Below are 24108 nucleotides of genomic sequence, written 5' to 3' on the forward strand. Positions count from 1 at the left end.
AAAATAGATAAACATCTTTTTAGAATATAGTTGTTTGCACATTAGCTTATCTATTAGAATGTGAGCTCCTTGAGGGCAAGGACCAATTTTTTTTTTTTTTTGCTTTGTGTGTATGTATATATTCCCAAGATTTAGAATGTTTGGAATACAACATTTAACAAATTACCATAAGTTGGCATTAGTAGCCTGATTAAGAAAAAGAAAGTAGAAAATCAAATTACAAAATAAACAAGTTGAATTTACAAGAGAGAAAAAGTAAACAGGAACCACCAAATCTTGTAGTCACATATTAACAAAACTGAGAATTAAAAGGAAATTGAAGAAAATCAATAAAAATATAAAATGCCTAAACTAACAAAATGGAAAAAAATTTAAAATGTCTAAATAAGAAATAAAGTAAGCTATAAACTCCCTTTTGTCTTTTCTAAAAATTTGTGTTGTCTTCTGATTTTACCTTATTTTCATATCTAAAATATATGTAAAATAAGTAGAATCAAAAAAGCAATTAATGTAAGTATTACAACAATGTAAATGAAAAGATTACTTACGAATAATGGGGAAATATTGATGAAGAGTCCCAAAGAACAGATAAGAAAGAACTACTATGATAATAAAGTAAACAATGTTGTTTATAATGCTAGATGCAGTCAACCTAGCAGATATACATATATAATAGAACTCTCTGCTTTTCTTTCTTACTCTCTCTCCAAATGTGTATATTTGTATATTTAAGGCCTTCTATATCAGGTCCCATCCATCCTACATTTCCAATTTTATTTCATATTCTTTCCCTCTCCATTCCAATTAAACTGAACTTTTCTTTGTTTATTATACATACCATGAACATTCCTGCTTCCACCATATTACTCATGCTATTTTTCTCTCTGTTTGGGATGTTCTGCATTCCCTTCTTTACCTGCTGAATTCCTACCCATCCTTTAAAATCCAGTTTAATTACTCCCTCTTTCAAGAATCTTTCTCTGAGCTCTCCCAGTCCATGACCCTCTTTGTCAGTACTCACATAACCTTTATTTTATAACTTTCTAATGCACTTATCATGCAGTGTTAGATACTCTTTGTTTCTTATTCTCTTACTATTCTGTAATAGTACTGTAATGATATATAGTAAGCAATAGAAGGCACCTACGTGTTTGTTAGAATGCATGAAAGAACTATGTCAAGTTTTCTAATATTTTAATGGAATGCTTCCTTCTTTAATTTGTCAACATCTTTATAGTATTCACTCATACATGCAGTTAAACAAGCAAACTACACTTTTCTGCAATCCTTAAAATAGAGAAATGTTATTTTTGTGTTAAATATTTGCCAAATGATGGAGCAGCTAGGTGGTACAGTAGATAGAGCACCAGTCCTGAAGTCAGGAGGACCTGAGTTCAAATCTGTTTCAGACACTTAACACTTCCTAGCTATGTGACCCTGGGCAAGTCACTTAAACTCAATTGCCTCAGCCAAATATAATATATATATATTTGCCAAATGATAGTTTTAATCTGTGCAAAATTATATAAAGCTATGTTTTAGATCTAACTGGTCAAATTCTGGATAAACCCCAAATATTGAAAAAGCAAGAATCAGCAGATTTGAACATCTTTCCTTGTGCCTGGAATTGCTTAAAGTGATTATATTTTAGACTAATTTTCTTTTGCAAATGTAGTTCACATCAATTCATCTCTGTATTCTTTTTATGCCATGTGGTGCTTTAATGTTTCTCTCTCTCTGTGAAGTTTTCCTTTTCAATTAGAAAGAACACATTAATTAGCTTTTCATATTTCTGTAGTTCTGAAATTTCTTCCAAGTATTCCATGATTTTATTTTATAGATAATAAATGTTTGCATGATTTTTAACTCTGAGCTGTGAGGGCACAAGTTAAAATGATCCACATTGTTCTTTTCTGATTATTTTCTTGCTTCTTCAGAATGTATCCCAGCAGATATCCCACAGCACAGCTGCCATGTTTAGGATATAAATTGCCAAAAAGAATTTGCCTTATTTGCTCTGATCCTCATTGTGCACATATATGTTTTCTTCATGAAAGTAGTTGGAGGATTCGGCTTTCGGGTTCAGAATAAGGACAGTATGGAAATGTGAATCCTTAGGGGAGGAGGCTTATCATAGTCTCAAAGTGATTCTGGTGCCAGTTTCCTAAAAGGAGAGAGGAGCTCTTAGATTCAATCATTCAATTCAGTCTCTTAGGTGCCAGCCAGGATTTTCAAATCCTACCCCAATTTCCATCTCAATTATGCACCACATCTCTAATACCCTCCTTAAAAAAGATTGGGTTTTTTATTTCCTCAGAAATACACTGTTGACTTAGAATGAAACTGTTTCTCTTGAGCCGACTCTCTGTGATCATCTCTATACCCAGCATGCACATCCCAGTTCCAGGTTTCACTGAAAAGCATTACAGCTTACCTTTAAAGTCAGCTCTATCAAAAATCAAAGCCTTTCTTTAAATTAACTAAGTGACACAAATTATGTAATAACATGACAACTAAAACTTGCTTCTCTGGCTTTTATTAGCATAGTATTTAAACTTAAATGGATATTCTTCCACTTTGATCCATTGTCTTTCTTGTCTGATCTGAGATAGTGAAGCACAAATCAGAAATAATAGATGTATTGTTCCCTTAGCCACTTTCAATTTCATTTTCACTTTTGTGTGTGTGTCTCCAGGTTTTGATTGGGTAAAACATTTTTATACATAATTATTAACTATTGATCCCTGCTTTTTGTTGTTGTCTTAGTCACTTTTCAGGCAAGAACGAAAATGAGGTCTCTTTTGTGACCTCATTTGGGGTTTTCCTGGAAAAGGTACTGAAGTAATTTGTCAATTTCCTTCTTGAACTCATTTTACAGATGAGGAACTAAGGCAAACAGGATTTAAGAGACTTGCCCAAGATCACACAGCTTGTAAATATCTGGGGTCAGATCTCAACTCAGAGTGATGAGTCCTCCTGATTCCTAATCCAGTGCTCTATCCACTGTTCCACCTAGTTATCCCTTCATGTCAGCTGTAAATCAAAATAACTTCTCAAGGAAAAATTTTCCACTTTGAGACAACCTAACTGTTAGGAAGTTTTTCCTGACATCAAAAGTTAATTTGGCATCTTTTCCACTTCCATCCATTGCTCTTAATTTGTCCAATAGAGGTTAAAGAAAACAAATCTTATTCTTTTTCCACTTGACAAGCCTTCAAGTTCTTGAGCCCACCTCCTGTTCTTCTTCTCTACTAAATAAATATACTCACGTTCTTCAACCAGTTCCCATATATCATGAACTACAACCCCTTTAACATCCTGAGTGCTTCCTCTAGACACTCTGTTTTATCAATGTTCTTAAATCACATAACCAGAAGTGAATACAGTATAAAAGATAAGGTCTAATCAGGGCAGAATATAATGGGATTATCCCCCCCTCATTTCCTCACCTCCCACCTCCCAATCCTGATCCTGGAAGCTTATGCTTTTCCTGACACTGCCCAAGACTACATTATCATTTTTGACTGCCATATCATAATGCTGACTACATATCAATATATGGAGCTGTCACTCTTTCTCAGAACACCTGTTATCTATCCATGACTCCCCTATCATATATATATATTATATATATATGGAATTGATTTTTTATACCTAAATTCAGACTTTGTGTTTACTCCTACTAAATTTAATTTAGCCTGATTTTAATATGCATGTTTAAATTTTGAGTTCCAAATTCTCTTCTTCCTTCCTGCCTCTCCCTCACCCTTTAAGAAAGCAATAGGATATCCATTTTATATGTGAAGTCATGCAAAACCTCTTTCCATATTAGCCATGTTGAATAAAGAAAAGAAAAAGATAGTGAGAAATTTATTCAACCCATTATTTTAAGCCTGTCAAGATTATTTTGTGACATCTGCATGTCTGATGAATATACCGTCTATCTCCTTTCTCAAGTTTTTGATAAAATTGTCAAACAGGCACAAAGTCAAGTAGAGATTTCTGGGGTATTTCACTTTGTGCCATATTATTCTCAAGTGTTTAAATCAAATTAAATCATTCCTTTGGGACAAGGAAACCCAAAACTTTGCCCTGTGAAACTGCTTTCACAATTTATTTTCCTTAACAATAGTTTTGTTTTGCTTTTTCCTGTATGCAAGTTAAATAATTAGAATGCCCTTAAATTTGTTCATTGGTTCAAATTTATGTTTTAATTATTTTAGTTGATCAGATTTATGTCCTAGTTCTTCATATTTAATTTAAATATCTAACTTCCTTATTTATATAAAGAAACTTGGCTTAGCTAATCTCTAAGGTCTCTTCTAGCAAGAATTTATGCTATACATGCTTTATGCAGATGATATGCTTGCCATCAATTATGACTCTCTCCTAACGTAGCTCACCTAGTTGTTTTTGCTGCAAAGAAATGATTATAGCTTTATGGGTAATTAATTTAAAAGATTATTGCCCTGCAGGAAAACCAGAATGAAGATGAAATAGAGCAAAAAAATGTATATACATATAAATTTCAATATATTAACATTTCTTTATTTTATGGGGATTTTTAAATTGAGAACCATGTAGAACAATTAATTTGTGGATCAACTGTTAGACATCTTAAAATTGCCATGTAAGAAAAATCTTCATTTGATACATTCTATGTTTCACAGGGTAGTGGGTGGGTATGAGTTTATAATTATAATTATAATTATAATTATCAAACATAATTTTTACTATTGAAAATCTCTATACAATGAACAAATTTTCAAATCTCTAAAGGTACAGCTTGGAATAATCTTGTTTTTTTAGGATTTGACCAGAATAAATGTGAGTCTTTTGTAAATGTAAAGTATTCATCTAAGGCAATTTTGCAATGAACATTTTTCAGAATAATGCCTCTGACCATCCTTTCCAAATTTCTAATATATTAAACAAAGAGAAGATAAGATGAAGTATAACAACACTGATCTAATGCTTAGGGAAATGAAAGTTATCCTCTCTCTCCATAAGATGATAGTAGTGATCATGTATGTCCACAGACACTCTAGAATCCCTGACTATTGGAATGTAGTCTATCTCTTGTTGAGTGTGAGTAGATTATATTCTTGAACTTCCTGAGTGCTTGGAGCCCATAATATCAAATACATAATCCCATCCATATATCGCATTTTCAGTCCTTATTCAATTAAATTCACTAATATGCAAAGCACTACAGCAGGCACTTGGGACAAAAAAGAAAATAATGTAGTCTCTACCCATAAGGATTTCATAGTATCATGAAGGTATTTGACATGAACACAAATTATTGTGAATAATAGATATTTTTAAAGAGATAAAAAAGATATCTAGATAATATGTTCTAGAAAAATGTGAGAATAGAGAAGTCACGTTAGAGAAAATGATAGCTCCACTGGTCCTTGAAAGATTCTATTTCTATAGGTAGATATGAGGAAATATATTACAGGAAAGGGTATAGCCTTTATAAATACATGGTGAGGAAGAAAGCAGGATGTGATTGGAATGAAGAATAGTTTGATTGGAGCTTAAGAGTCTCTGCCTTCACAAAGTTTACAATCTAATTCCTCCATTCTTAGTCATTTGGTCTATAGATGTAAAATATATGGTATAATTTTTTAAAAGCACTACATTTGAAATGACAGGACTTGATTTCAGATCCTGACTCTGTGATATAGTACCTATATAATCTTGAATAAGTGACTTTACTCTTCTAGGCCTCAGTTTGTTTATCTGCAAATCAAGACATTTGGACTCTATTCTCTAAGTATCATTTAGCTCTAATATTCTATGTTTTTCTGAAAGTAAAATTATGTGTTGCAGCAGACTCCTTAAGGTTGCCTGACAAAAATCACTCCTATTAAGAGGAAAGTTCTGAGTAATGTTTTCAAGGGTAATGAGGACTTTGTTCTGTGGTCAGTCTGGCATGTCAACAGTCATTTGATTGTTTTATAGTTACCCCTGAATAACATTTTAAAGTTTTCCTTTGACTTCATGTAAACAAATTAAGCAGAAATCTACAGCTGGTGACAACATGTCAACAGCCTTGGGATTATAGTTCATACAGTATTTAGATTAAAAACATGAAAATTTTCCACTGTTAACATGTTTTCAAATATTGTGTTGTAACATTATTACAGTGTAGGTTACATTGAAAAAAATGAAGTGTTTATGTTTTTGCCCACCAATAAATTTTGGTTTCTTCCATGATAGGAGACAGGAGCAATCAGTGCCCTTCTGGATTTGTGTTAGATTCAGCTGGACCTTTCTGTGCTGGTGAGTGAAAAAACAAGCATAAATTTGTCTGGTAAATTTCTCCAGGATTGACTTCCAAGGCCAGGATTGGAGTGTTTACATAGAAAACACTTTGGATGGGATAGTACAACTGTCACATATGTGATGGTAATAGTGTAGCCACCTACTTACCCAACCCTCAGAATTGCTAAACACTTAGAATAGGACAATAGGAATGAGACTAAGAGCCAAGTCACCCCACCTGCCCATGTATCAGGAAACCACAGAGCAACCACAACCACAGATCAGGGCTTCCAAGCATCTGCGGAACAGGCTCACAGAGAATGGAAGCTTTGATGCAGCACGTTTGCTTTTCATCAATGGTTGCTCTAGATTTTTAGACAACTGAACTTGTAAGTCTGATAGCTGTAAAAAACATTTGGGGGAATTGAGGGGGAAAGACTTATTTTTAGTAAGTGCTTCTAGTATGTATGTTTTAGGATGACATCAGCTATATTTAAAATTATTTCCCTTTTCAATATGCAAGAATGATTGTAGCTTACTATTTGAACAAGACTTTGATCCTAAAAGTCTTAAAGGTGCAGTTCTTAATTGATGTTTAGACATGATTGTTCTTTCTTTCAGATGAAGATGAATGTGCAGTTCGAAATCCCTGTTCTCATAGTTGTCATAATGCTATGGGAACTTATTATTGTTCCTGCCCCAAAGGCCTCACTATAGCTGCTGATGGAAGAACTTGTCAAGGTATTCTCAAAACTACAAGTATTAGGGATATTATGAGCATGACAAAGATTTTTCCAAAGCTGCAAAAAACAATTAATATTTCAGCCCTAGCTTCTACTCAAATTCTGAGTTTGATGACTGAAGGCAAAAAAGGGAAGGAGAGAAGGTTTTTCTCTACTTTCTACCTAGGAGGGCACCCTCCTATACTCAAAAGTGAAAATCTACCTACCTTATATAATGTTCCTTTCCACTTTTGGCCTCCCAACTCCCAACCAAAAGACACTTATGTTCAATTTTGAAACAGTTTTCTTAAGAAAGTCTAGCAGTTAACCTCATACTTCTCAACTTTAATGGTTTCTTAGCTTAAGTATTCAACTCACCCCAATTAACCGAAACACTTTGTTGCAGATATTGATGAATGTGCTTTGGGTGGATATAGTTGCCACACAGGTCAGGACTGTGACAATACCATTGGCTCCTATCGATGTGTAGTCAGATGTGGAAGTGGCTTCCGGCGAACAACTGATGGACTGAGTTGTCAGGGTATGTATGAGGACATGTTACACTAAGAAGCAAAAGCACTTGTCTTTTACCTCATTTCAAAAAAGCTATTTCTAAAACCCTTGAATTAGATAAAATTGATTCCCCCCTTCTAATTTTAATGCACTTGGGATTCCATAAATTCTCCCTATACCATGTTATAACAATAAGATCTTATTCTTTGCCATTGGGAGGGGAAGAAACCTACAGCAAAATGTGAATAGTATTTACTCCATGCTCCCTTTACAACTAAGTTATTTTCTTGAATTGTTAAAAAAATCTTAAAGGTGAAATTAAGAGTAGTGGTGAAATGATTTTTACCATACTAATATAAAGACACAAACTTTTCCCCTCAATTCATAAAGTACCTATTATATTGTAGAAGACATAAAAGAAGCAGAAGACTTGGGCCCAGGTGCTTCCAGTTTATTTAGGGAATAAGATGTCTATCTGTGAGCTAGCTAGAAAAGAATGCAAGGATGAATTATAACCAAGTGCTAGCTTATGTGACAAAGATGACAAGAACCATAGAAATTTAGCAAACTAGAAGCTAAGATATGGAGATATCTTTTTAGAGATAGTATAAGACATGAATTAGAAGATAAATTAGTAAATAGCATTGGAGGGAGAAAGAATAGCATGAGCACAGACAGAAATAAAGATGCCTTATATAAGAAACAGAAAAGCCATCAATGAGAGCAGAGAGAGAGTAAGAATTATTTCAAATCAGAGACAAAGTAAAGAGGCCTTGAATTACAGACTAATTAATTTGGATGTTTGGTACATGAAACAATAATGAACCATTATTCCGTCTTAATCAAAAAACTTTTTTTTTTCCTGAGGCAATTGGTATTTAGTGACTTGCCCAGGGTCACAAAGCTAGGAAATGTTAAGTGTCTGAAGTCAGATTTGAACTCAGGTCCTCCAATCTGACTTCAGGACTGGTGCTCTATCCATTGCACCACCTAGCTGCCACTTAAAAAACTTTTTAATAAAAATCATATCATAAAACATTAATCTGTCAATGATAATCCATGGTTGCAAAGTGAAAGTTGAGAAAAGAGAAGGCTACTGTAGCAAGTCATGAAATAATGAATATGATAGCAGTCGAGTACAGAGGGAAGGATGAATCAAAAGATGTTACAAAAATCTTCCTCTTGCCCCTCTGTAATAGTCATTCTAACATGTAATTAATTCTCCACAATTTAACTTTGCTTGTCAGAGAAATGGGAGATAATTGAAGTAAAGAAGTATCTTAAATTTGTATAATGATGGAATGGACTAGGCAGTAGTTTATCATGCTTGTCACTTACAATATCAAAACTAAATAAATCTTTATGCAATATACATAACATGAAGACCACAGGGCTAGGCATACAGGGAAATTTGAAGTTTGGGTAAGATAGTCAGTGCAATCCTTAATGTCTCTTTGGGTAAGAAAATAATATAGGTGACTAAAATATAGTTAGGGTTCTATTCGAAAATAAATTCATTAGAGCAGCAGTTATTTTTTTTAATAGTTTTTATTTACAGATATATGCATGGGTAATTTTACAGCATTGACAATTGCCAAACCTTTTGTTCTAATTTTTTCCCTCCTTCCCACCCCCCCCCAGATGGAAGGTTGACATGTTAAATATGTTAAAGTATAAATTAAATATAAAATATGTATACATGTCCAAACAGTTGTTTTGCTGTAGAAAAAGAATAAGATTTTGAAATAGTGTATAATTAGCCTGTGAAAGAAATCAAAAATGCAGGTGGACAAAAATAGGGGTATTGGGAATTCTATGTAGTGGTTCATAGTCATCTCCCAGAGTTCTTTCGCTGGGTGTAGCTGGTTCAGTTCATTACTGCTCTATTGGAAGTGATTTGGCTCATCTCATTGTTGAAAATGGTCACATCCATCAAAATTGATCATCATATAGTATTTTTGTTGAAGTATATAATGATCTCCTGGTCCTGCTCATTTCACTCAGCATCAGTTCATGTAAGTCTCTCCAGGCCTTTCTGAAATCATCCTGTTGATCATTTCTTACAGAACAATAATATTCCATAATATTCATATACCACAATTTATTCAGCCATTTTCCAATTGATGGAAATCCACGTAGTTTCCAGTTTCTGGCCACTACAAAGAGGGCTGCCACAAACATTCTTGCACATACAGGTCCCTTTCCTCTTTTTAAGATCTCTTTGGGATATAAACCCAGTAGTAACACTGCTGGATCAAAGGGTATGCACAGCTCGATAACTTTTTGAGCATAATTCCAAATTAGAGCAGGAGTTCTTAACCTGAGATTTATAAAGTTGTTTTTGTTAATATTTAATTATTGTATTTCAATATAATTGGTTGTTTTTATATTTCTCTGTATTTTACTTTATGCATTTAAAAACATTCAAAGAAGAGATTCACTGGCTTAATTAGACTGCTAAACAGAATCCATGATATGTACACAAAATAATGTTAAGAACCCTTGCATTAGATGGTGTTATATTAGGACTGAGAGGTATAATCATTACCCATACAGAGAGATCTAGAAACAGTAGCATTTTATAGAACCTCCTCATTGAATCTCACATTATTTGAGGAATCTTTTATAGGACAGGTGTGAATTCAACAGATAGACAGTTGAAAGAACAGTCAAAGTAAAGGGAGCAGTATAAGCAAAGGACATTGAGTATAATCCATATATAAGGAGCTATCTAGTTAGTTGCAGTATAGAGTAAACTGGTAGGATTTGTTAACTGAGTATAGAAGAAGTAAAACAAAAAAACAAAAAACAGGAAGTTTCAAAGATTGTCTCAATAATACATAATAGGAGACTGATAATAGTTCCTATTTAAATAATTTGTTAGATTGGTTTTAGGAAGTTCTTAGAGATTGTAAGTATAAATTATTGAAACAGGATGTAAAATACTAAGTATTTTGGGTAAATTTACCTGAATCAACATTGCTTATTCTTAATGGTGTTGGGTTGTTGTTTTTTTTAAATATAGATGTTAATGAATGTCAAGAATCTAATTCCTGTCACCAGCGCTGCTTCAATACCATAGGTAGTTTCCACTGTGGATGTGAACCAGGTTATCAACTTAAAGGCAGAAAATGCATGGGTAAGAAATGGACTTTTAATTTCAAGTTTATGACTTTTGTAACCTTATAGTGTAGCCCAAACAACTCTATATTACTTCTTATGTCAGACGTATACTCAGGACATATAATGTCTATGAGCAGCAGTCTAACACTATGGGTAGAGAGCCAGCTTCAGAGTAGGGAAGACTTGGATTCAAGCCCTGACTCTGATATACATTAACTGTGTAACACTGAACTGGTCACTTAATCTCTAGGTACATCACACAACTTTCTAACAACTTGACTCTAATTAGCAAGTGCCAGTCCACATTAGGTGAATGAAATTCCTCACTGGTAATTTTCCACATAAAAGAAAGCATGGTCTCCACCAAAAAACAAACAAATAAAGAAACAAAAAACAAACAAAAAAAAACCAATATGATATTCATATGGTCATTTCAGAAACACTATGAAGACAAATCCTACAGGACATTATTTTACTTTCTTCTTTCTTGACTACAAGTCTTTTTTACCCTTAAATTCTATACTTTCTTTTCTCAATGTACTATTATTACTGTAGTATTTTTGGTGACTGCTTTGGAGATTTGCAGCATAAATATAAATATATAAAGTATATAAATCATGTCATTTAAAATTGAATAAAGATTAAATAAATTTATACTTTGTCTTAAGCCTAAGTGTATGTATTTATATATAGGTATATATGTGCATTTATAGTAAACAGTTGGTATTTGTATGTTTCTGTATTTGTTCAAAATAATTTCACATACACTGTCTTACTTGATTTTAATGTCAACTCTGAGCAAAATTAGTCTTTATGAGGTTCATTGGTTGAGATTCATGATGGTGGGGTTGTTTTTGAAAACCTAAGCTGCTTATTCCATATAGGAGGAAATACCTTCTCAATTTGAATTATTTTCGTTCTTTTATCAAGATGTGAATGAGTGCAGACAAAATGTGTGCAGACCAGATCAACATTGCAAAAATACACGTGGTGGCTATAAATGCATTGATCTTTGTCCAAATGGAATGACCAAAGCTGAAAATGGAACCTGCATTGGTAGGTATATGAGCAGTTCCATAATCAAGATCAATCTCAGAAAGTTGATCATCACCAAGCCAAGTAAGCAATTTAGTTTTTAAAACTTTTAACAAACTTGATCTCAAAGGTAAACAATTATTTTAATTTTGAGGACCAGCAATTAAAATCAATTTTTCCTCTTTGTTTCATTTTGTCAGAAGATTTTTAAGATCCTATTAACAAGAATTGAAAGAAAATTTCATAATTCTTGAAAAAATTTTATTTTTATTTCCTATTATGGTCAAAGAACAAAAGGATGAGGGGATTTTTTTGCTACATGAATATATCTAATTCATGGCAGTTTATACATGCCTCCAAAAGTACAAATTATATTCTACATCTATTTATAGGAGAGAAAAATTATCTCCAATTAGGAAGAATTAGAAAAAGCTTCATAAAAAAGCTGACATTTAACTGAGTCCCAAATCATGAATAGGATATTTATAAACAGAAATGAATTATAAGCATTGAAGATAGTATATTATAAGCATAGGGAACAATATTAAGAAGGGCAGGAAACTGAAAAAATACATTGTATATATGAGAAAAAGTAAGTAGTCCAATTTGACTGAAGTCTTGTTTAAGTCTTGTTGCTTAAAAGGTGAGGTTTTTGTCCCCAAACTGTCCCCAAATTCTTTGGAGAATAATAAGAAATAAGGCTAGTAGTACTCTCAGGTCTTAATACAGAAAGCCTTGAACTTGAATGACAGATTATAAGAAAATTGAACTTAATGTGTTAAGTGGCAGGAAACCATTAGAGGTTCTGAGAAGAACAGTTCTATCAAAGATGTGTTTAGTTAAGAACAATTTGGTAGCATCCTAGTGCCACAGTGTAGTTAAAAAGACAATATGAGTTCTCAAAGACTATGCCGGCAAAGTTCAAGTGCCAATAAGTTCTGCCATTCTAAGAATGCTTTCAGTATCCTCCCAACAACATAATAAATCTGCTTTCTGAGGAACAATACTCTTAATAGATAGGCTACAACATGTTAGATTCAGTGTACTACACAGATTTTGGTGATGGGACCTAAGTTTGAATTGTGGCCTCTTGAGGTCATCAGCATTCCCAAAGGTCACCTTTAACCAATAATTGGGGGAAGATATTGAAAGCTATTAAGGGATCCTCTGAATTTGTCTTTTTGAGTTGTCATATTTTCCAAAAACATTGGACTCCAGAGCATGTCGGAGGACCTGGATACATCAAGAACATAGCCCATCCCCCACCTCAGCTGACATAATTTGTTGTTTGCTCCCTAAACTGAATTCTTTGTTAATATTTGAGGGGCAAAACAGGCACCATGAAGTCTGTGTCAGGTTGGGGAACTATTTATACAGCTGAGGTCCCTTGAAGATAAATGGACTCTCTTGGTTTCAAAGCCTAAGGATTCCCAAAGGGGAAAGAATGTGTCTTTTGCCATTTCCTTGCTCTTCCCTTTCAGGAGAGGTAACTGTATCTTTCCCCTCCCATACCATGCTCCTTCCTGTTTCTTTTTCTCCTGTTGTAGTACTGTCATAAATATACAAATTTTCGCAAGGACTGTGAACTCTTTGGGTTCCCCATGCATGTTCATCTCTCTTGTAATAAACCTGGTTTTTATTTAAGTCTCATGCTATTGTGACAGGCTCAACCCCTATAATCTTGGGCAAGTCACTTAATCTCACTAGCACTTACTTTTATTTTGCAGATAAAAAGATTATTGGACTACCCAATTCCATATCAAAAACTGTGATACTAAGAGCTCGTGTTGGGAGAATCATTCCTAAATCAACTCTCCCTAGAAACGAAACCACTGATTTGTTAGAACAAAGACCAAAAATAGTATAAAACTAGAATAAAAATAAGACCATACAGTGGCTAATTAAAATAATCCCAATCTGATATATTTAAACATGTTATTGCTTCTGCCAAATGGACTATGTAAAAAAAGAAATATTCATATCATGATAATTTCATATAGAAGTATAAAAAATATATCAAAATTGCAATAAGAAGAAGACCAAAGGAACCTAAAAAGTATCTTTGGCAATAAACATTTGATTTACCTGCCAACATAGCTCTATGGCAGCCAAAAGCAATAGTCCTTAAGAAAATAAACTCATCTGTAAACTCATAGAAAGGATGGTGGAAGATTGTAAGAGTACTGCCTCATAAAACAGAAAGTAGCAATGTAGGATAAAATAGTCTTATGAAAACTTGGCAAGAGACTTAACTAAGCAAAGTCCTCCCAAATGAATTTAAAGATGAAGCTAAAAGAAGCATAACAAACAGATGAAAGATGGAAAAGATTTGCAAATATTTTTTATAAATCTTTTTTGCTGTCAAACAGTAAATCCCACACTTGCATTTTAGTTCTGAATGTGTCTTTAAGATAATAAAATGGTAGAAAAGATAAATAAACATGAAAAAAAGCAACTAGATTGGACCTATACACATAGGGGAAACTTGTGCAAAAGGAAAGTTATATGGTTATTAAGGAATAATTTCAGAAGATACACAAAGTAAGGAAAGATATCTAAAACTAAAGCATGGAAAAATACCTTGGATCTCATTAATACTTTCCAAAAATGGCCAAGAGAACATCAGCAACTAGTATGACTATATTCCTATCACTATAAAAAGTTTATAAAAATAATCCAAACATAGTATTGTGCATCCTTGTTGAGGGCATTCTCAAAGAGTAGTCAATATTCAGTTTTGCAAGCAATCTGATCATATCTTTATTATTATACAATTGACTGAAAGATATATGAAATATGAAATACTACAGTACTTACTATTAGATGATTACCAAAAAGAAAAATGTTTTAATCAGTAAAGCAAAATTCTGCCTTACAGAGAACTTTTCCAACAAGGTGTTTCCAATGCATATATGAAAATTATACAAGATATCTTGAAAACGTGAACACCAATAACCCTATCTAATGATCCTCTGATCATTATTACCAGTGGAGGCTGAGGCATAAAATAGGGAGAACTATGATTCCCTAAAGGTTTCACCATTGTTACATTGAGCACATCTAAGTTGAAGAGGTTATCTAGATGCTTCTGTTTATAGATGACATTATGACATCCCGGTATCCCAGTTGTTAGTGTTTTCCCTTCTGCATTTACCATGTATTTAATTAATATGTGTAAATGTCTCCCCTAATAGAGATGTAAGCTTCTTTAAGGCAGGGAATATTTTGTTATCTTTGTTTCTTCAATGTCTAAAACAGTGCCTAGAGCATAGTAAATCCTTGATAAATGCTTCTTGGTTGATTGATTAAACCCCTGAACACTGTAGAGTATCTTGAATGAAATCTATAACTATTCAATACATTGACCCAGCAATCATTCTACTCATCTCCAGATATGAGATGATAGATTCAAGGTATATAAGGAAATGTATCTGTTTTAGCTATGGACAAAACAAAATTTGCTTTGCTTAACCATTTATATTTGTAATATGAGTTTTGTTTTTTGTTTCCAAAGGGAGGAAGTAGAAAAAAGACAAAATATATTTTTATTTAAAAATAAATTCCTGGGAGCAGCTAGGTGGCTCAGTGGATAGAGCGCCCGCCCTGAAGTCAGGAGGACCTGAGTTCAAATGTGACCTCAGACACTTAGCAAGTCCTAGCTGTGTGACCTTAGGCAAGTCACTTAACCTCAATTGCCTAAACAAATAATAATAATAATAATAATAATAAATTCCATTGAGAAGAAATGGATATAAATGCCTATTTTTCTAGACTATAGCATGTAGTTCAGTGGTCCTCAAACTTTTTAAATAGGGGCCCAGTTCACTGTCCCTCAGACTGTTGGAGGGCTGGACTACAGTAAAAACAAAAACTCATACTCTGTCTCTGCCCCTCAGCCCATTTGCTATAACCTGGGGGGCCACATAAACGTCCTCAGCGGGCCGCATTTGGGCCACAGGCCGTAGTTTGAGAACCCCTGATGTAGTTAAATGGAGAACTTATAAAATTCTTCTATCACAGACCAAAAATGAACAATGGGTTGAATCTAGAATTGAATACAGAAGTAAAGCAGACTGGATTGTCTTTGGAGAATTGCAAAGTTCATTTAAGGACATCACACTTCAAGATGAAACAAAGGCTCATATTTTAAAATCCAGTATGCAGCTAGCATTGTATGGCCACCAGTTATGGAATACTACTCTTCAAAGTAATAAAAATGAGTATGACTCAGAAAGCAGTTGAAAAATGCAATAGTGCATGAAAGTGGGCGCCAACATATTGCTTTCATAATGCTAAAGGGAGCTGTAGAGTCCACTTATGGTTATAGATAAAGAAACTACAGTACAGAGAATAATTGACTTGTTCAAAGTCATGTAACTAGAAAATGCCTGAGATAGTTTGAGCCCAGATCTCTTTCCTCCAAGAGCAGCATTTTATCTGTTATCCTACCCTTTCCCTTTCACATAAGGATCTACAAAGAAGAATCAAACTATGACATGTAATCAAAGAAATGCATGGTCAAAATAAGATAGGTTATGTGTTATCCATATTCATGTAGTGAGAGAGAACCAAATAAATAGTCTATGTGCTCCTCGCAGTGTCAAAGGAAATGCCACATTGGATAGAAACCAGGATTATATATCTAGAACTGGAAAGAACCACCTAAAATAACCCCCTCATTTTATTGAGAAAGAAACTGTCACAAAAGTATTCTGAGTTATAATTTGAACCCAGATCCTCCAAATCTAAAACTAATGTTTTTTCTACTGCACCACACTGTACTTTATGAAGGATTCATAGGACATGGACAAAGATCAAACAGGAAAAGAAGGCATGTATAATCTGCAATCAGAAACACTAGATGGAGTAGTAACAGAGAAACCAGTGTAGAAAAAAATAGAGGAGTGATTCAAAGAAATAGGAGAACAATGATGTTATAGTTTCCAGAAGTGAAGGAAAGAGTTTCATAAAAGTAGAGAAACGTAGCAGTCAAATTAAACCTTTTTTTGTAACCAACCTTTCTACTGTCTTAAGAAACTGAAACAATTATATGTTTTAAGATGGAAAATTAGAACTTTAGTTTTTGAAAATGGAAATGTCATCACTTCTTTTTATCTCTTTAACTATAGATATTGACGAATGCAAAGATGGCACTCATCAATGCAGATATAACCAGATCTGTGAAAATACAAAAGGAAGCTATCGTTGTGTGTGTCCACGAGGTTATCGGTCTCAGGGAGTTGGAAGACCCTGTATGGGTGAGTTAACAGGAAATCTTATTAAATAAATAAAATTATTACTGAAACACATTCATGATCCAGCTTATTGCTTAAAGTTATATACACTAAAGTTTTCATAGAGACACTATCCCTTTTAAAGTTGATAAATTATCCATTTGTCTTTGAATTCTATGATTAAGGAAAATTATGTCTGATAATTCAGAAAATTAAAAGAATTCAGCCATATGAACCCAAAATTCATCAATATTTATTTCTTAATTTTCTTAGTATGATAAAGGCTAAGTTAATTTAAAGAATCTATGATACAATTTGAATACGTTTACCTGCTTTATAGCAACACTCCAATGTTATAATAATAATGATGATTACTTTTTAAGGGAGTTTTAAAAGTAAATTTAAAAATATATACTTGTGATGCTTGTTTGTGTTTCTTTAAGCATAACATTAACAAAATGCAAATTCTAAGCAAATATGCTAATAAAAAGTTACTAGATATGGCATTTGACCCTCAATACTCATAATGTAAGAATTGTTTGTTTAAATTACCCAAAATAGATGCACAATTATATACACCATAAAGTACACTTTGTATTAGCCAGAATCAAGAGGATTCTTTCACTGTCCTATTCTCATAGTATGCTAGAATCTATTGTCATGTTAATAGTTTGTAATTGTTATTTGCTCGTTTCAGTTGTGCTCAACTCTTTGTAAAACCATTTGGGATTTTCTTGCCAGAGATATTAGAGTGGTTTGCCATTTTGTTCTTCAACTCATTTTACAGATGAGGAATTGAATCAAATAGGGTTAAGGGGCTTGCTCAGGGTCACACAACTAATAAGTATCTAAGGCTAAATTTGAACTCAAGATGAATCTTCCTGACTTCAGGCTGACTCTACACAACGGCACCATTTACTTGCCCATATTAATAGTTAGCTTTGCAAGCACAAATGTGTAAGTTGAAAGTTGTGGTATAGTCAAGTCTTACTTTTTTTTGACATATTGTATCTCTTTCTGTTTGCATCACAAATATTTGTGGATCTCTGATAGTTTGTTCTTTTCCAATTTCTTAGGTATTGGGGATTAAAGATTGGTCCGTGAGAAGTTGAATTTATATTATTTTCATTAACTTACACATGTATATAAACTCACAATTTATATAAATGAACCAAATTCACTTATTATGAGAATTTCTAAACAACAACCTATAACAATAGTTTTAAATATATATCAAGATAAAATTCTTCCAGAGACAGATTAGTAGAGTTTTCATATGGATGAAGAGAAGAGAAATTATGAAAATTCATGAAAAAATTAAAAAGTTCATGAAAATTATGAAAATCATGAAATTTCATAAGGATTTTAGGGCATTACCATAAAAATATTGTTCTAATCTAACTACTTTAATTTCTCTTCATCTTGCCTCTGATAGAATGTTTAAAAAAAGGGGAGGGGGGAATCTTTATACATAGGAATTTTTTGGAAGCAGACCTAAATATTTTAAAGTGATACGATTTAAAAATTTTATATAAGGGCCTTGTTAGGAGAAAATTTGTTAGAAAAACTCATTGAAAATAGAAGAACCCTCTGGCATGTTTTTGTTGCAGATAACATCATGTCCTCAGTTTCTTCCACAGACTGATGTTTTGTTTCTGTGTTGTGTGTGTGTGTTTTTTCTTTTTATGGATTATGTCACATGAGCAGACATTAATGAGTGTGAACAGGTGCCTAAACCTTGTGCACATCAGTGCACCAACATTGCTGGCAGCTTCAAGTGCCTCTGTCCACCTGGACAACATTTATTAGGTGATGGGAAATCTTGCGCTGGATTGGAGAGGCTGCCAAATTATGGTGCCCGTTACAGTAGTTATAATCTTGCACAGTTCTCCCCTGTGAGAGACAACAATCAACCTCAACAGCATTACAGACAGTACTCAAATCGCTACAGCTCCTACTCAGAGTATAGAAACAGCAGAACATCTATCTCCAGGACTAAAAGGAATATTAGGAAAACTTGCCCTGAAGGCTATGAGGCAAGAAATCACACATGTATAGGTAAATGTCAGTCATATCACATTGCCTTTTGTGGATTCACTTATTGGCCAGTTTACAAATAAGTATATTTGAAATATATATGATAATTTGGGGTGCACTTGACCACATATGATCGCAAGTTACAGTTTTCATTTCAGAAGCTACAGAAACATTATGACATCTAAAGTGATCACAAATTTACTTTGAAGAAATTCTTTGTATAATATTCATCTAATCTAATCATTTATTCTATTTCATTTAAATCTCCTCTCCTATTTTGTTACTAAAAATAATTTTGATGTGGTAAAATGAAATTCCCCCAAATTTCATTGTGTTAAATTTGTGTTGTGTTAAAATAGTGTTAAAAATACATATTTTTTTTAAAAAAAGGGTGCACAGACAGTATCATAAAATGTAACACCTTTAGATAATAGCTATCTCAGGGAGATGTCAAAACAGACCATTTTCACCAGAACAGATTCAAAAGTCAAACACTGAAGTTCTTAACAAAGTGCTTGTTACATGCCATACATCACCTGGTTTGACTAATTTTTTAAATGCTGGATTAGTTTGTAGGTCATTATTAGATAAGATGAAGGAAGGGATGAAATAAAGTTGCCGCCACCACTCTTAAATGGATTTTTTGAATAGGTTTCACAAAATTCAGAGAACTGCAATTTCATTTGTTTTCAAAAGTTTGCTTTAAAATTCTAAGTCAAGATTTATGCCCTTGTTTTAATCACAGATTCAATCATCTGTGTTACATATACTTTACAGGGAATGGGAAATACATCTTAGTTATTGGACATTCCTTCAATGACTAAATAAATCAAAAGCTAAAATGATTTGTGATCTGTGAAAATCAGATTTTTGTGGCCAAATAAAAAGACTTCTACTCCACTATCATTCTAGTTCTTTCTTTAATATTTAAAACTTTTGGCTCTATTCTTCTCTTAAACCTTGATCCTTGTGATGTCTGTAATCAATCCAGTTACTCCACTGGCTTTTTTCTTAATATTCCCAGAGGCTTTCTTCAGGGCCTCCTTAGCAAGAAGTTCATCTTATAATTTATTTGTTATATAATTACTATATAATTGTTATATAATATTATATAACTTACTAACCAATCATTCTTCCATCCTTCATTTTTCCCCTGAAATTTTGATCTAAAGGGTCTGTCTCATTGTTCTTAAATTTCTAAATATGTCATCTGATTGTGCATAGAAAATGTACTTATTTCTTCTCTCATGCTTCCTTCTCATGCCTCTTTACCGTAAGTGTCAGTACCTTTATTTCACCCACTGCTTGTTCCTCAAATCCCATTTTGATTCCTCTTTTTGATTCCTCTTGACTTTTTTTTTTAAATAAATGTGGGGGCAGCTAGGTGGTGCAGTGGATAGAGCACCAGCCCTGAATTCAGGAGGACCCGAGTTCAAATCTGGTCTCAGACACTTAACACTTCCTAGCTGTGTGACCCTGGGCAAGTCTTAAGCCAGCCTCATGGAAAAATAAATAAATAAATATAATATAATATAATAAATGTGAAGGAACTTCTTGTTCTATCCTAACTGATATCCTCCCTATCTAAATCTTTGCCTGGTCTATGCCAAAGGCATTGAACAACTTTCCTGTTTATATCTGCCAAACCACCAAGTTCTCTTTCTTTAATTAATTTTAAATTTTAAAGTTCCAAGGAACTTCGTATTTTTAGATATTTCTGTTTGTACACTTATTTTCTAATCTCTGGAGGTACAACTAATCACAGAATAGGTGCTTTACACCTAAATGTACAATATCCTATTGAGGGATAAAACTTAGAGGATAAAGAGTGTTTTTCTTTAATAGATGACTCAGTTTATGATTAATGGACTTTGTCCATGAAAAGTTTCAGAGTACTATTCAAATTCAAATTATTTTACAACAGTAAGCATTTTTAAAAAGATTTACAGTAAAATCACAAACAGCTTCAGAACATAGCAAGAATAAATTACAATAAACCCAAATGTATTTTCATTAATCCTCTAGAGAAGGCATGATTTTAGTAAGCATTTGAATCAGCTTTAAGTTAAGGATCAAAGTAAAATCATAATATCCAGTCAGAAATGAACTAAAATTGAGGTTTGTTTTTTTTTTTTTTTTAAATTCATTCCATAGTTTAACATGAAGGATGACTACAGAATCACTTCTGTAGGCAATTCTCTCTTTATAGAAATTACATTTGAATCTACTACAGCAATTTCAATCCATTCTATTGCTCTTTTTTAAATGTTTGCATGAGGTAAATTATGAAGGGATGAAATAAAAATTAATTTCCAAATGGAAAATGACCATATTTGTGATAATTATTTTTAATTAATATAGAGGTGCTTTGTAAATATTAATGGTTTTCTTTTTGAAGTCATTGCATATTACATTTGAAAGAAACAACAACTCTCAGCTATGCATTTTGTGGCTCATCCATAACAATTTGTTTTTCCTTTTTTAAATCCCCTGATAGTTTCAGTAGTATGATTTATTCATTTCTTTGTCTCATCCTCATTCTGCCATTAAATGATGTGTATCCAGAGATAGTGACTATTATGAGTCAATCAATAAAGTTACTATTTATAAGCCCAAAGGAGAATTTATATAGCAAGAAAAATCTGAGACCAAGAAAATCATATTTTGAAGCCCACAGTAGATTTTTTTTATCAAGAGCTGTTTTAAATTATCTATGAGTGTGAAGACAAGTAACAAAATTGATTTGCACCATTTTTCTTGAAAAATTGTGGGTTTTAATATATAGAGTTCATAATCAAATATTTAACTTAAGATTTTTATGTCTTGAGAAAATTATGTGAGTGTCTGTATTGTACTCCAATCAATCAACTAACAAGCATTTATTAAACACCTAGTATTTGTCAGGCACTATGCTAGGCACTGAAGATACAGTACAAAAAATAAAATAATATCTACTTATAATAATTATATATTCTAAAGGGGGAGGTAAAAATTACATATTAAGTTAATAAGTTTAAATATATAGTTTGTAAATAGTAGTAGTTTGTAGTTTGTAAATAAATATAAATGTATTTATAGTTTATATAAATATAAAGTGATTTGTGAGGAAAAGCAACTAATGGTCAGGACAATCATGTAGAATATTCATATAAAAATATGGTTTCCAGAATGCATTCTGAAGAGAGGGACTCAGAAAAATAGGTAAGGGGCGGGGGAGGGAGAATACATTATTCCAGGTATTTGGGGTGGCCCTATAAAAGCAGGAACAGGAAATTTATACGAGGAACAAGGAGAAAAGATCAATTTGGCTGGTTCAGAGAGTATGAGAGGGAAAGACAGATTGGAGTTGGATTTTATAGGGTCTTAACAACTACAGAAGAGTTTGTATTTTATCTTAGAAACAATGGGAAGCCAATGAAGTTTGGTGAGTAAAGGAGTCATATGGTCTCATCTGCACTTAAAAGAACAACTTTGGCAACAGAGTGTGTTAGTGGATTGGAGTGGTGAAAGGCATTCACATGCACATTTCTATGTATTATAAACTTCAGCACATGTGTGTATTAACAGCCAAAAGTTCAAACTATAATTGTAATTGCTATTACCCAACTAAACTAAACAGAAACTGAATTTTCTGGATAATGTAGGGAATTTAGTACTTCATGGGTCCTAGCGAACTATGTGGTGTTTAGTTTTTTTGTTTTTTTGTTTTTTTTTTAACCTGCTTATTTTACCTGCAGATTATTCCATTTTGGACTATAGCCACCATATGTACAAAAAAAGAGGTCCATACAGAATGCAGCTTAGCCTAGCGTGAATTAATTTTTAAAAATAGATTGCAGTAATATTCATAAAGAAATTTGGGGGAGGGGGAATTGCAAAGTAATAACTGGTTTTTAATAGTTTAGTCTGTCAGATATCCTGTTTGTATTATAGGGTTACACTTTTTTTTTCTGAATAGATATTGATGAATGTGAAAACAGAGATTCCTGTCAGCATGAGTGTAAAAACACTTTTGGAAGCTATAGATGTGTCTGTCCATCAGGCTATCAGCTTATGCCAAATGGCAAGACATGTCAAGGTAAGAACATTTTTTCACATTGATTTAAAACCCAATCAAAAAGCAGTAAGAGCAAAACATGTTTGTTTTTGTTGTTGTTGTTGTTGTTGTTGTGGTTGTTGTTATTCTTTTCCCAAGTAATTCATCTTTTATCTTCCCAATCCCCTTTCCCATTGGTTGGGTTCTCCTTCAGTTCACTTGAGCTGAACAAGCATTTAATAAACTACAACATATCAGTTTTGATTTAAAGAAAAACTTCCTAACCTCTACAACTATTCAAATATTTAATGGGCTGACTAAGAAAGTGATGTTCCTCTTAGGGCAGGTGAGATAAGTACTTGTTAGGGAAGTTGTAAAGAGGTTTCTTGGTTAAGTGCAAATTAGACCAGATGGCCTTCCAAATGAAACCTGGACATGCCCTTAAGTTATAATGGCTGCCATTTTTATTACTTTATAAAGTTTCCAAAGTGTTTTATAGATCTTATCTCAGTTGATCTTTTTAACAATCCTGTGATAGAGATACTCCAAGTATGATTATCCTCATTTTATAGTACATGGAGGAAATTGAATCTTAAAGTTTCTTGTTAAGTGTCAAGCATTTATCAAGTAGTCAAGGGAGGTGCTGAATCTAGGTTTACTTCACTTCAAGTCCAGAATTTTTTCTATTGCACTGCACTGCTTCTACAGATTAAAAAAATTGTTTTAGGAGTTCATTATTCTGTGTCTAAATCATATGTGTTACTAAAATCTATATGAATGTAACTTTTTTTTAAATCTTTCACTCATGTTCCCCTAAGTGTTCTTTCTCTAAAAGGGTATTCTCTGAGGAAAAATTAGCTTTTTTTTCATCAGAATGGAGCTTAATAGATTTTTTTGTCATGTGCCTTCTTTCCTCTCATCATCCTTACAGAAACATTCACATTCCCCATTGTCCATTTAGAAAATAATGAAGAGTTGATAAATAGACCTGAATGCTGAAAATTCCTACCCTATGCAAGCAAATATTTTATTTTTATTATTTTAGCTTTTTGTTTACAAGATATATGCATGGGTAATTTTTCAGCATTGACCCTTGCAAAACTTTCTGTTCCAACTTTTCCCCCCTTTACTCCAC

The 24108-nt window shown here is 33.0% G+C and overlaps 1 protein-coding gene across 2 annotated transcripts in view; it reads left to right on the plus strand.

Moving 5' to 3' along the window:
• Positions 1–24108, plus strand: part of HMCN1 (hemicentin 1) — a 478149-nt gene that overhangs the window by 443497 nt on the left and 10544 nt on the right. The window contains exons 98-105 of one of the 2 annotated variants that reach the window (XM_074308592.1): positions 6229–6291; positions 6895–7014; positions 7402–7536; positions 10534–10647; positions 11562–11687; positions 16796–16924; positions 18608–18958; positions 22896–23015. In XM_074308592.1, the coding sequence (XP_074164693.1) occupies positions 6229–6291; positions 6895–7014; positions 7402–7536; positions 10534–10647; positions 11562–11687; positions 16796–16924; positions 18608–18958; positions 22896–23015 (1158 nt within the window). The remainder of the gene's footprint in view (positions 1–6228; positions 6292–6894; positions 7015–7401; positions 7537–10533; positions 10648–11561; positions 11688–16795; positions 16925–18607; positions 18959–22895; positions 23016–24108) is intronic. The other variant, XM_074308593.1, reaches the window with a different exon arrangement.

Source organism: Sminthopsis crassicaudata, chromosome 4, assembly GCF_048593235.1.
Source record: "Sminthopsis crassicaudata isolate SCR6 chromosome 4, ASM4859323v1, whole genome shotgun sequence".
Classification (NCBI taxonomy): domain Eukaryota; kingdom Metazoa; phylum Chordata; class Mammalia; order Dasyuromorphia; family Dasyuridae; genus Sminthopsis; species Sminthopsis crassicaudata.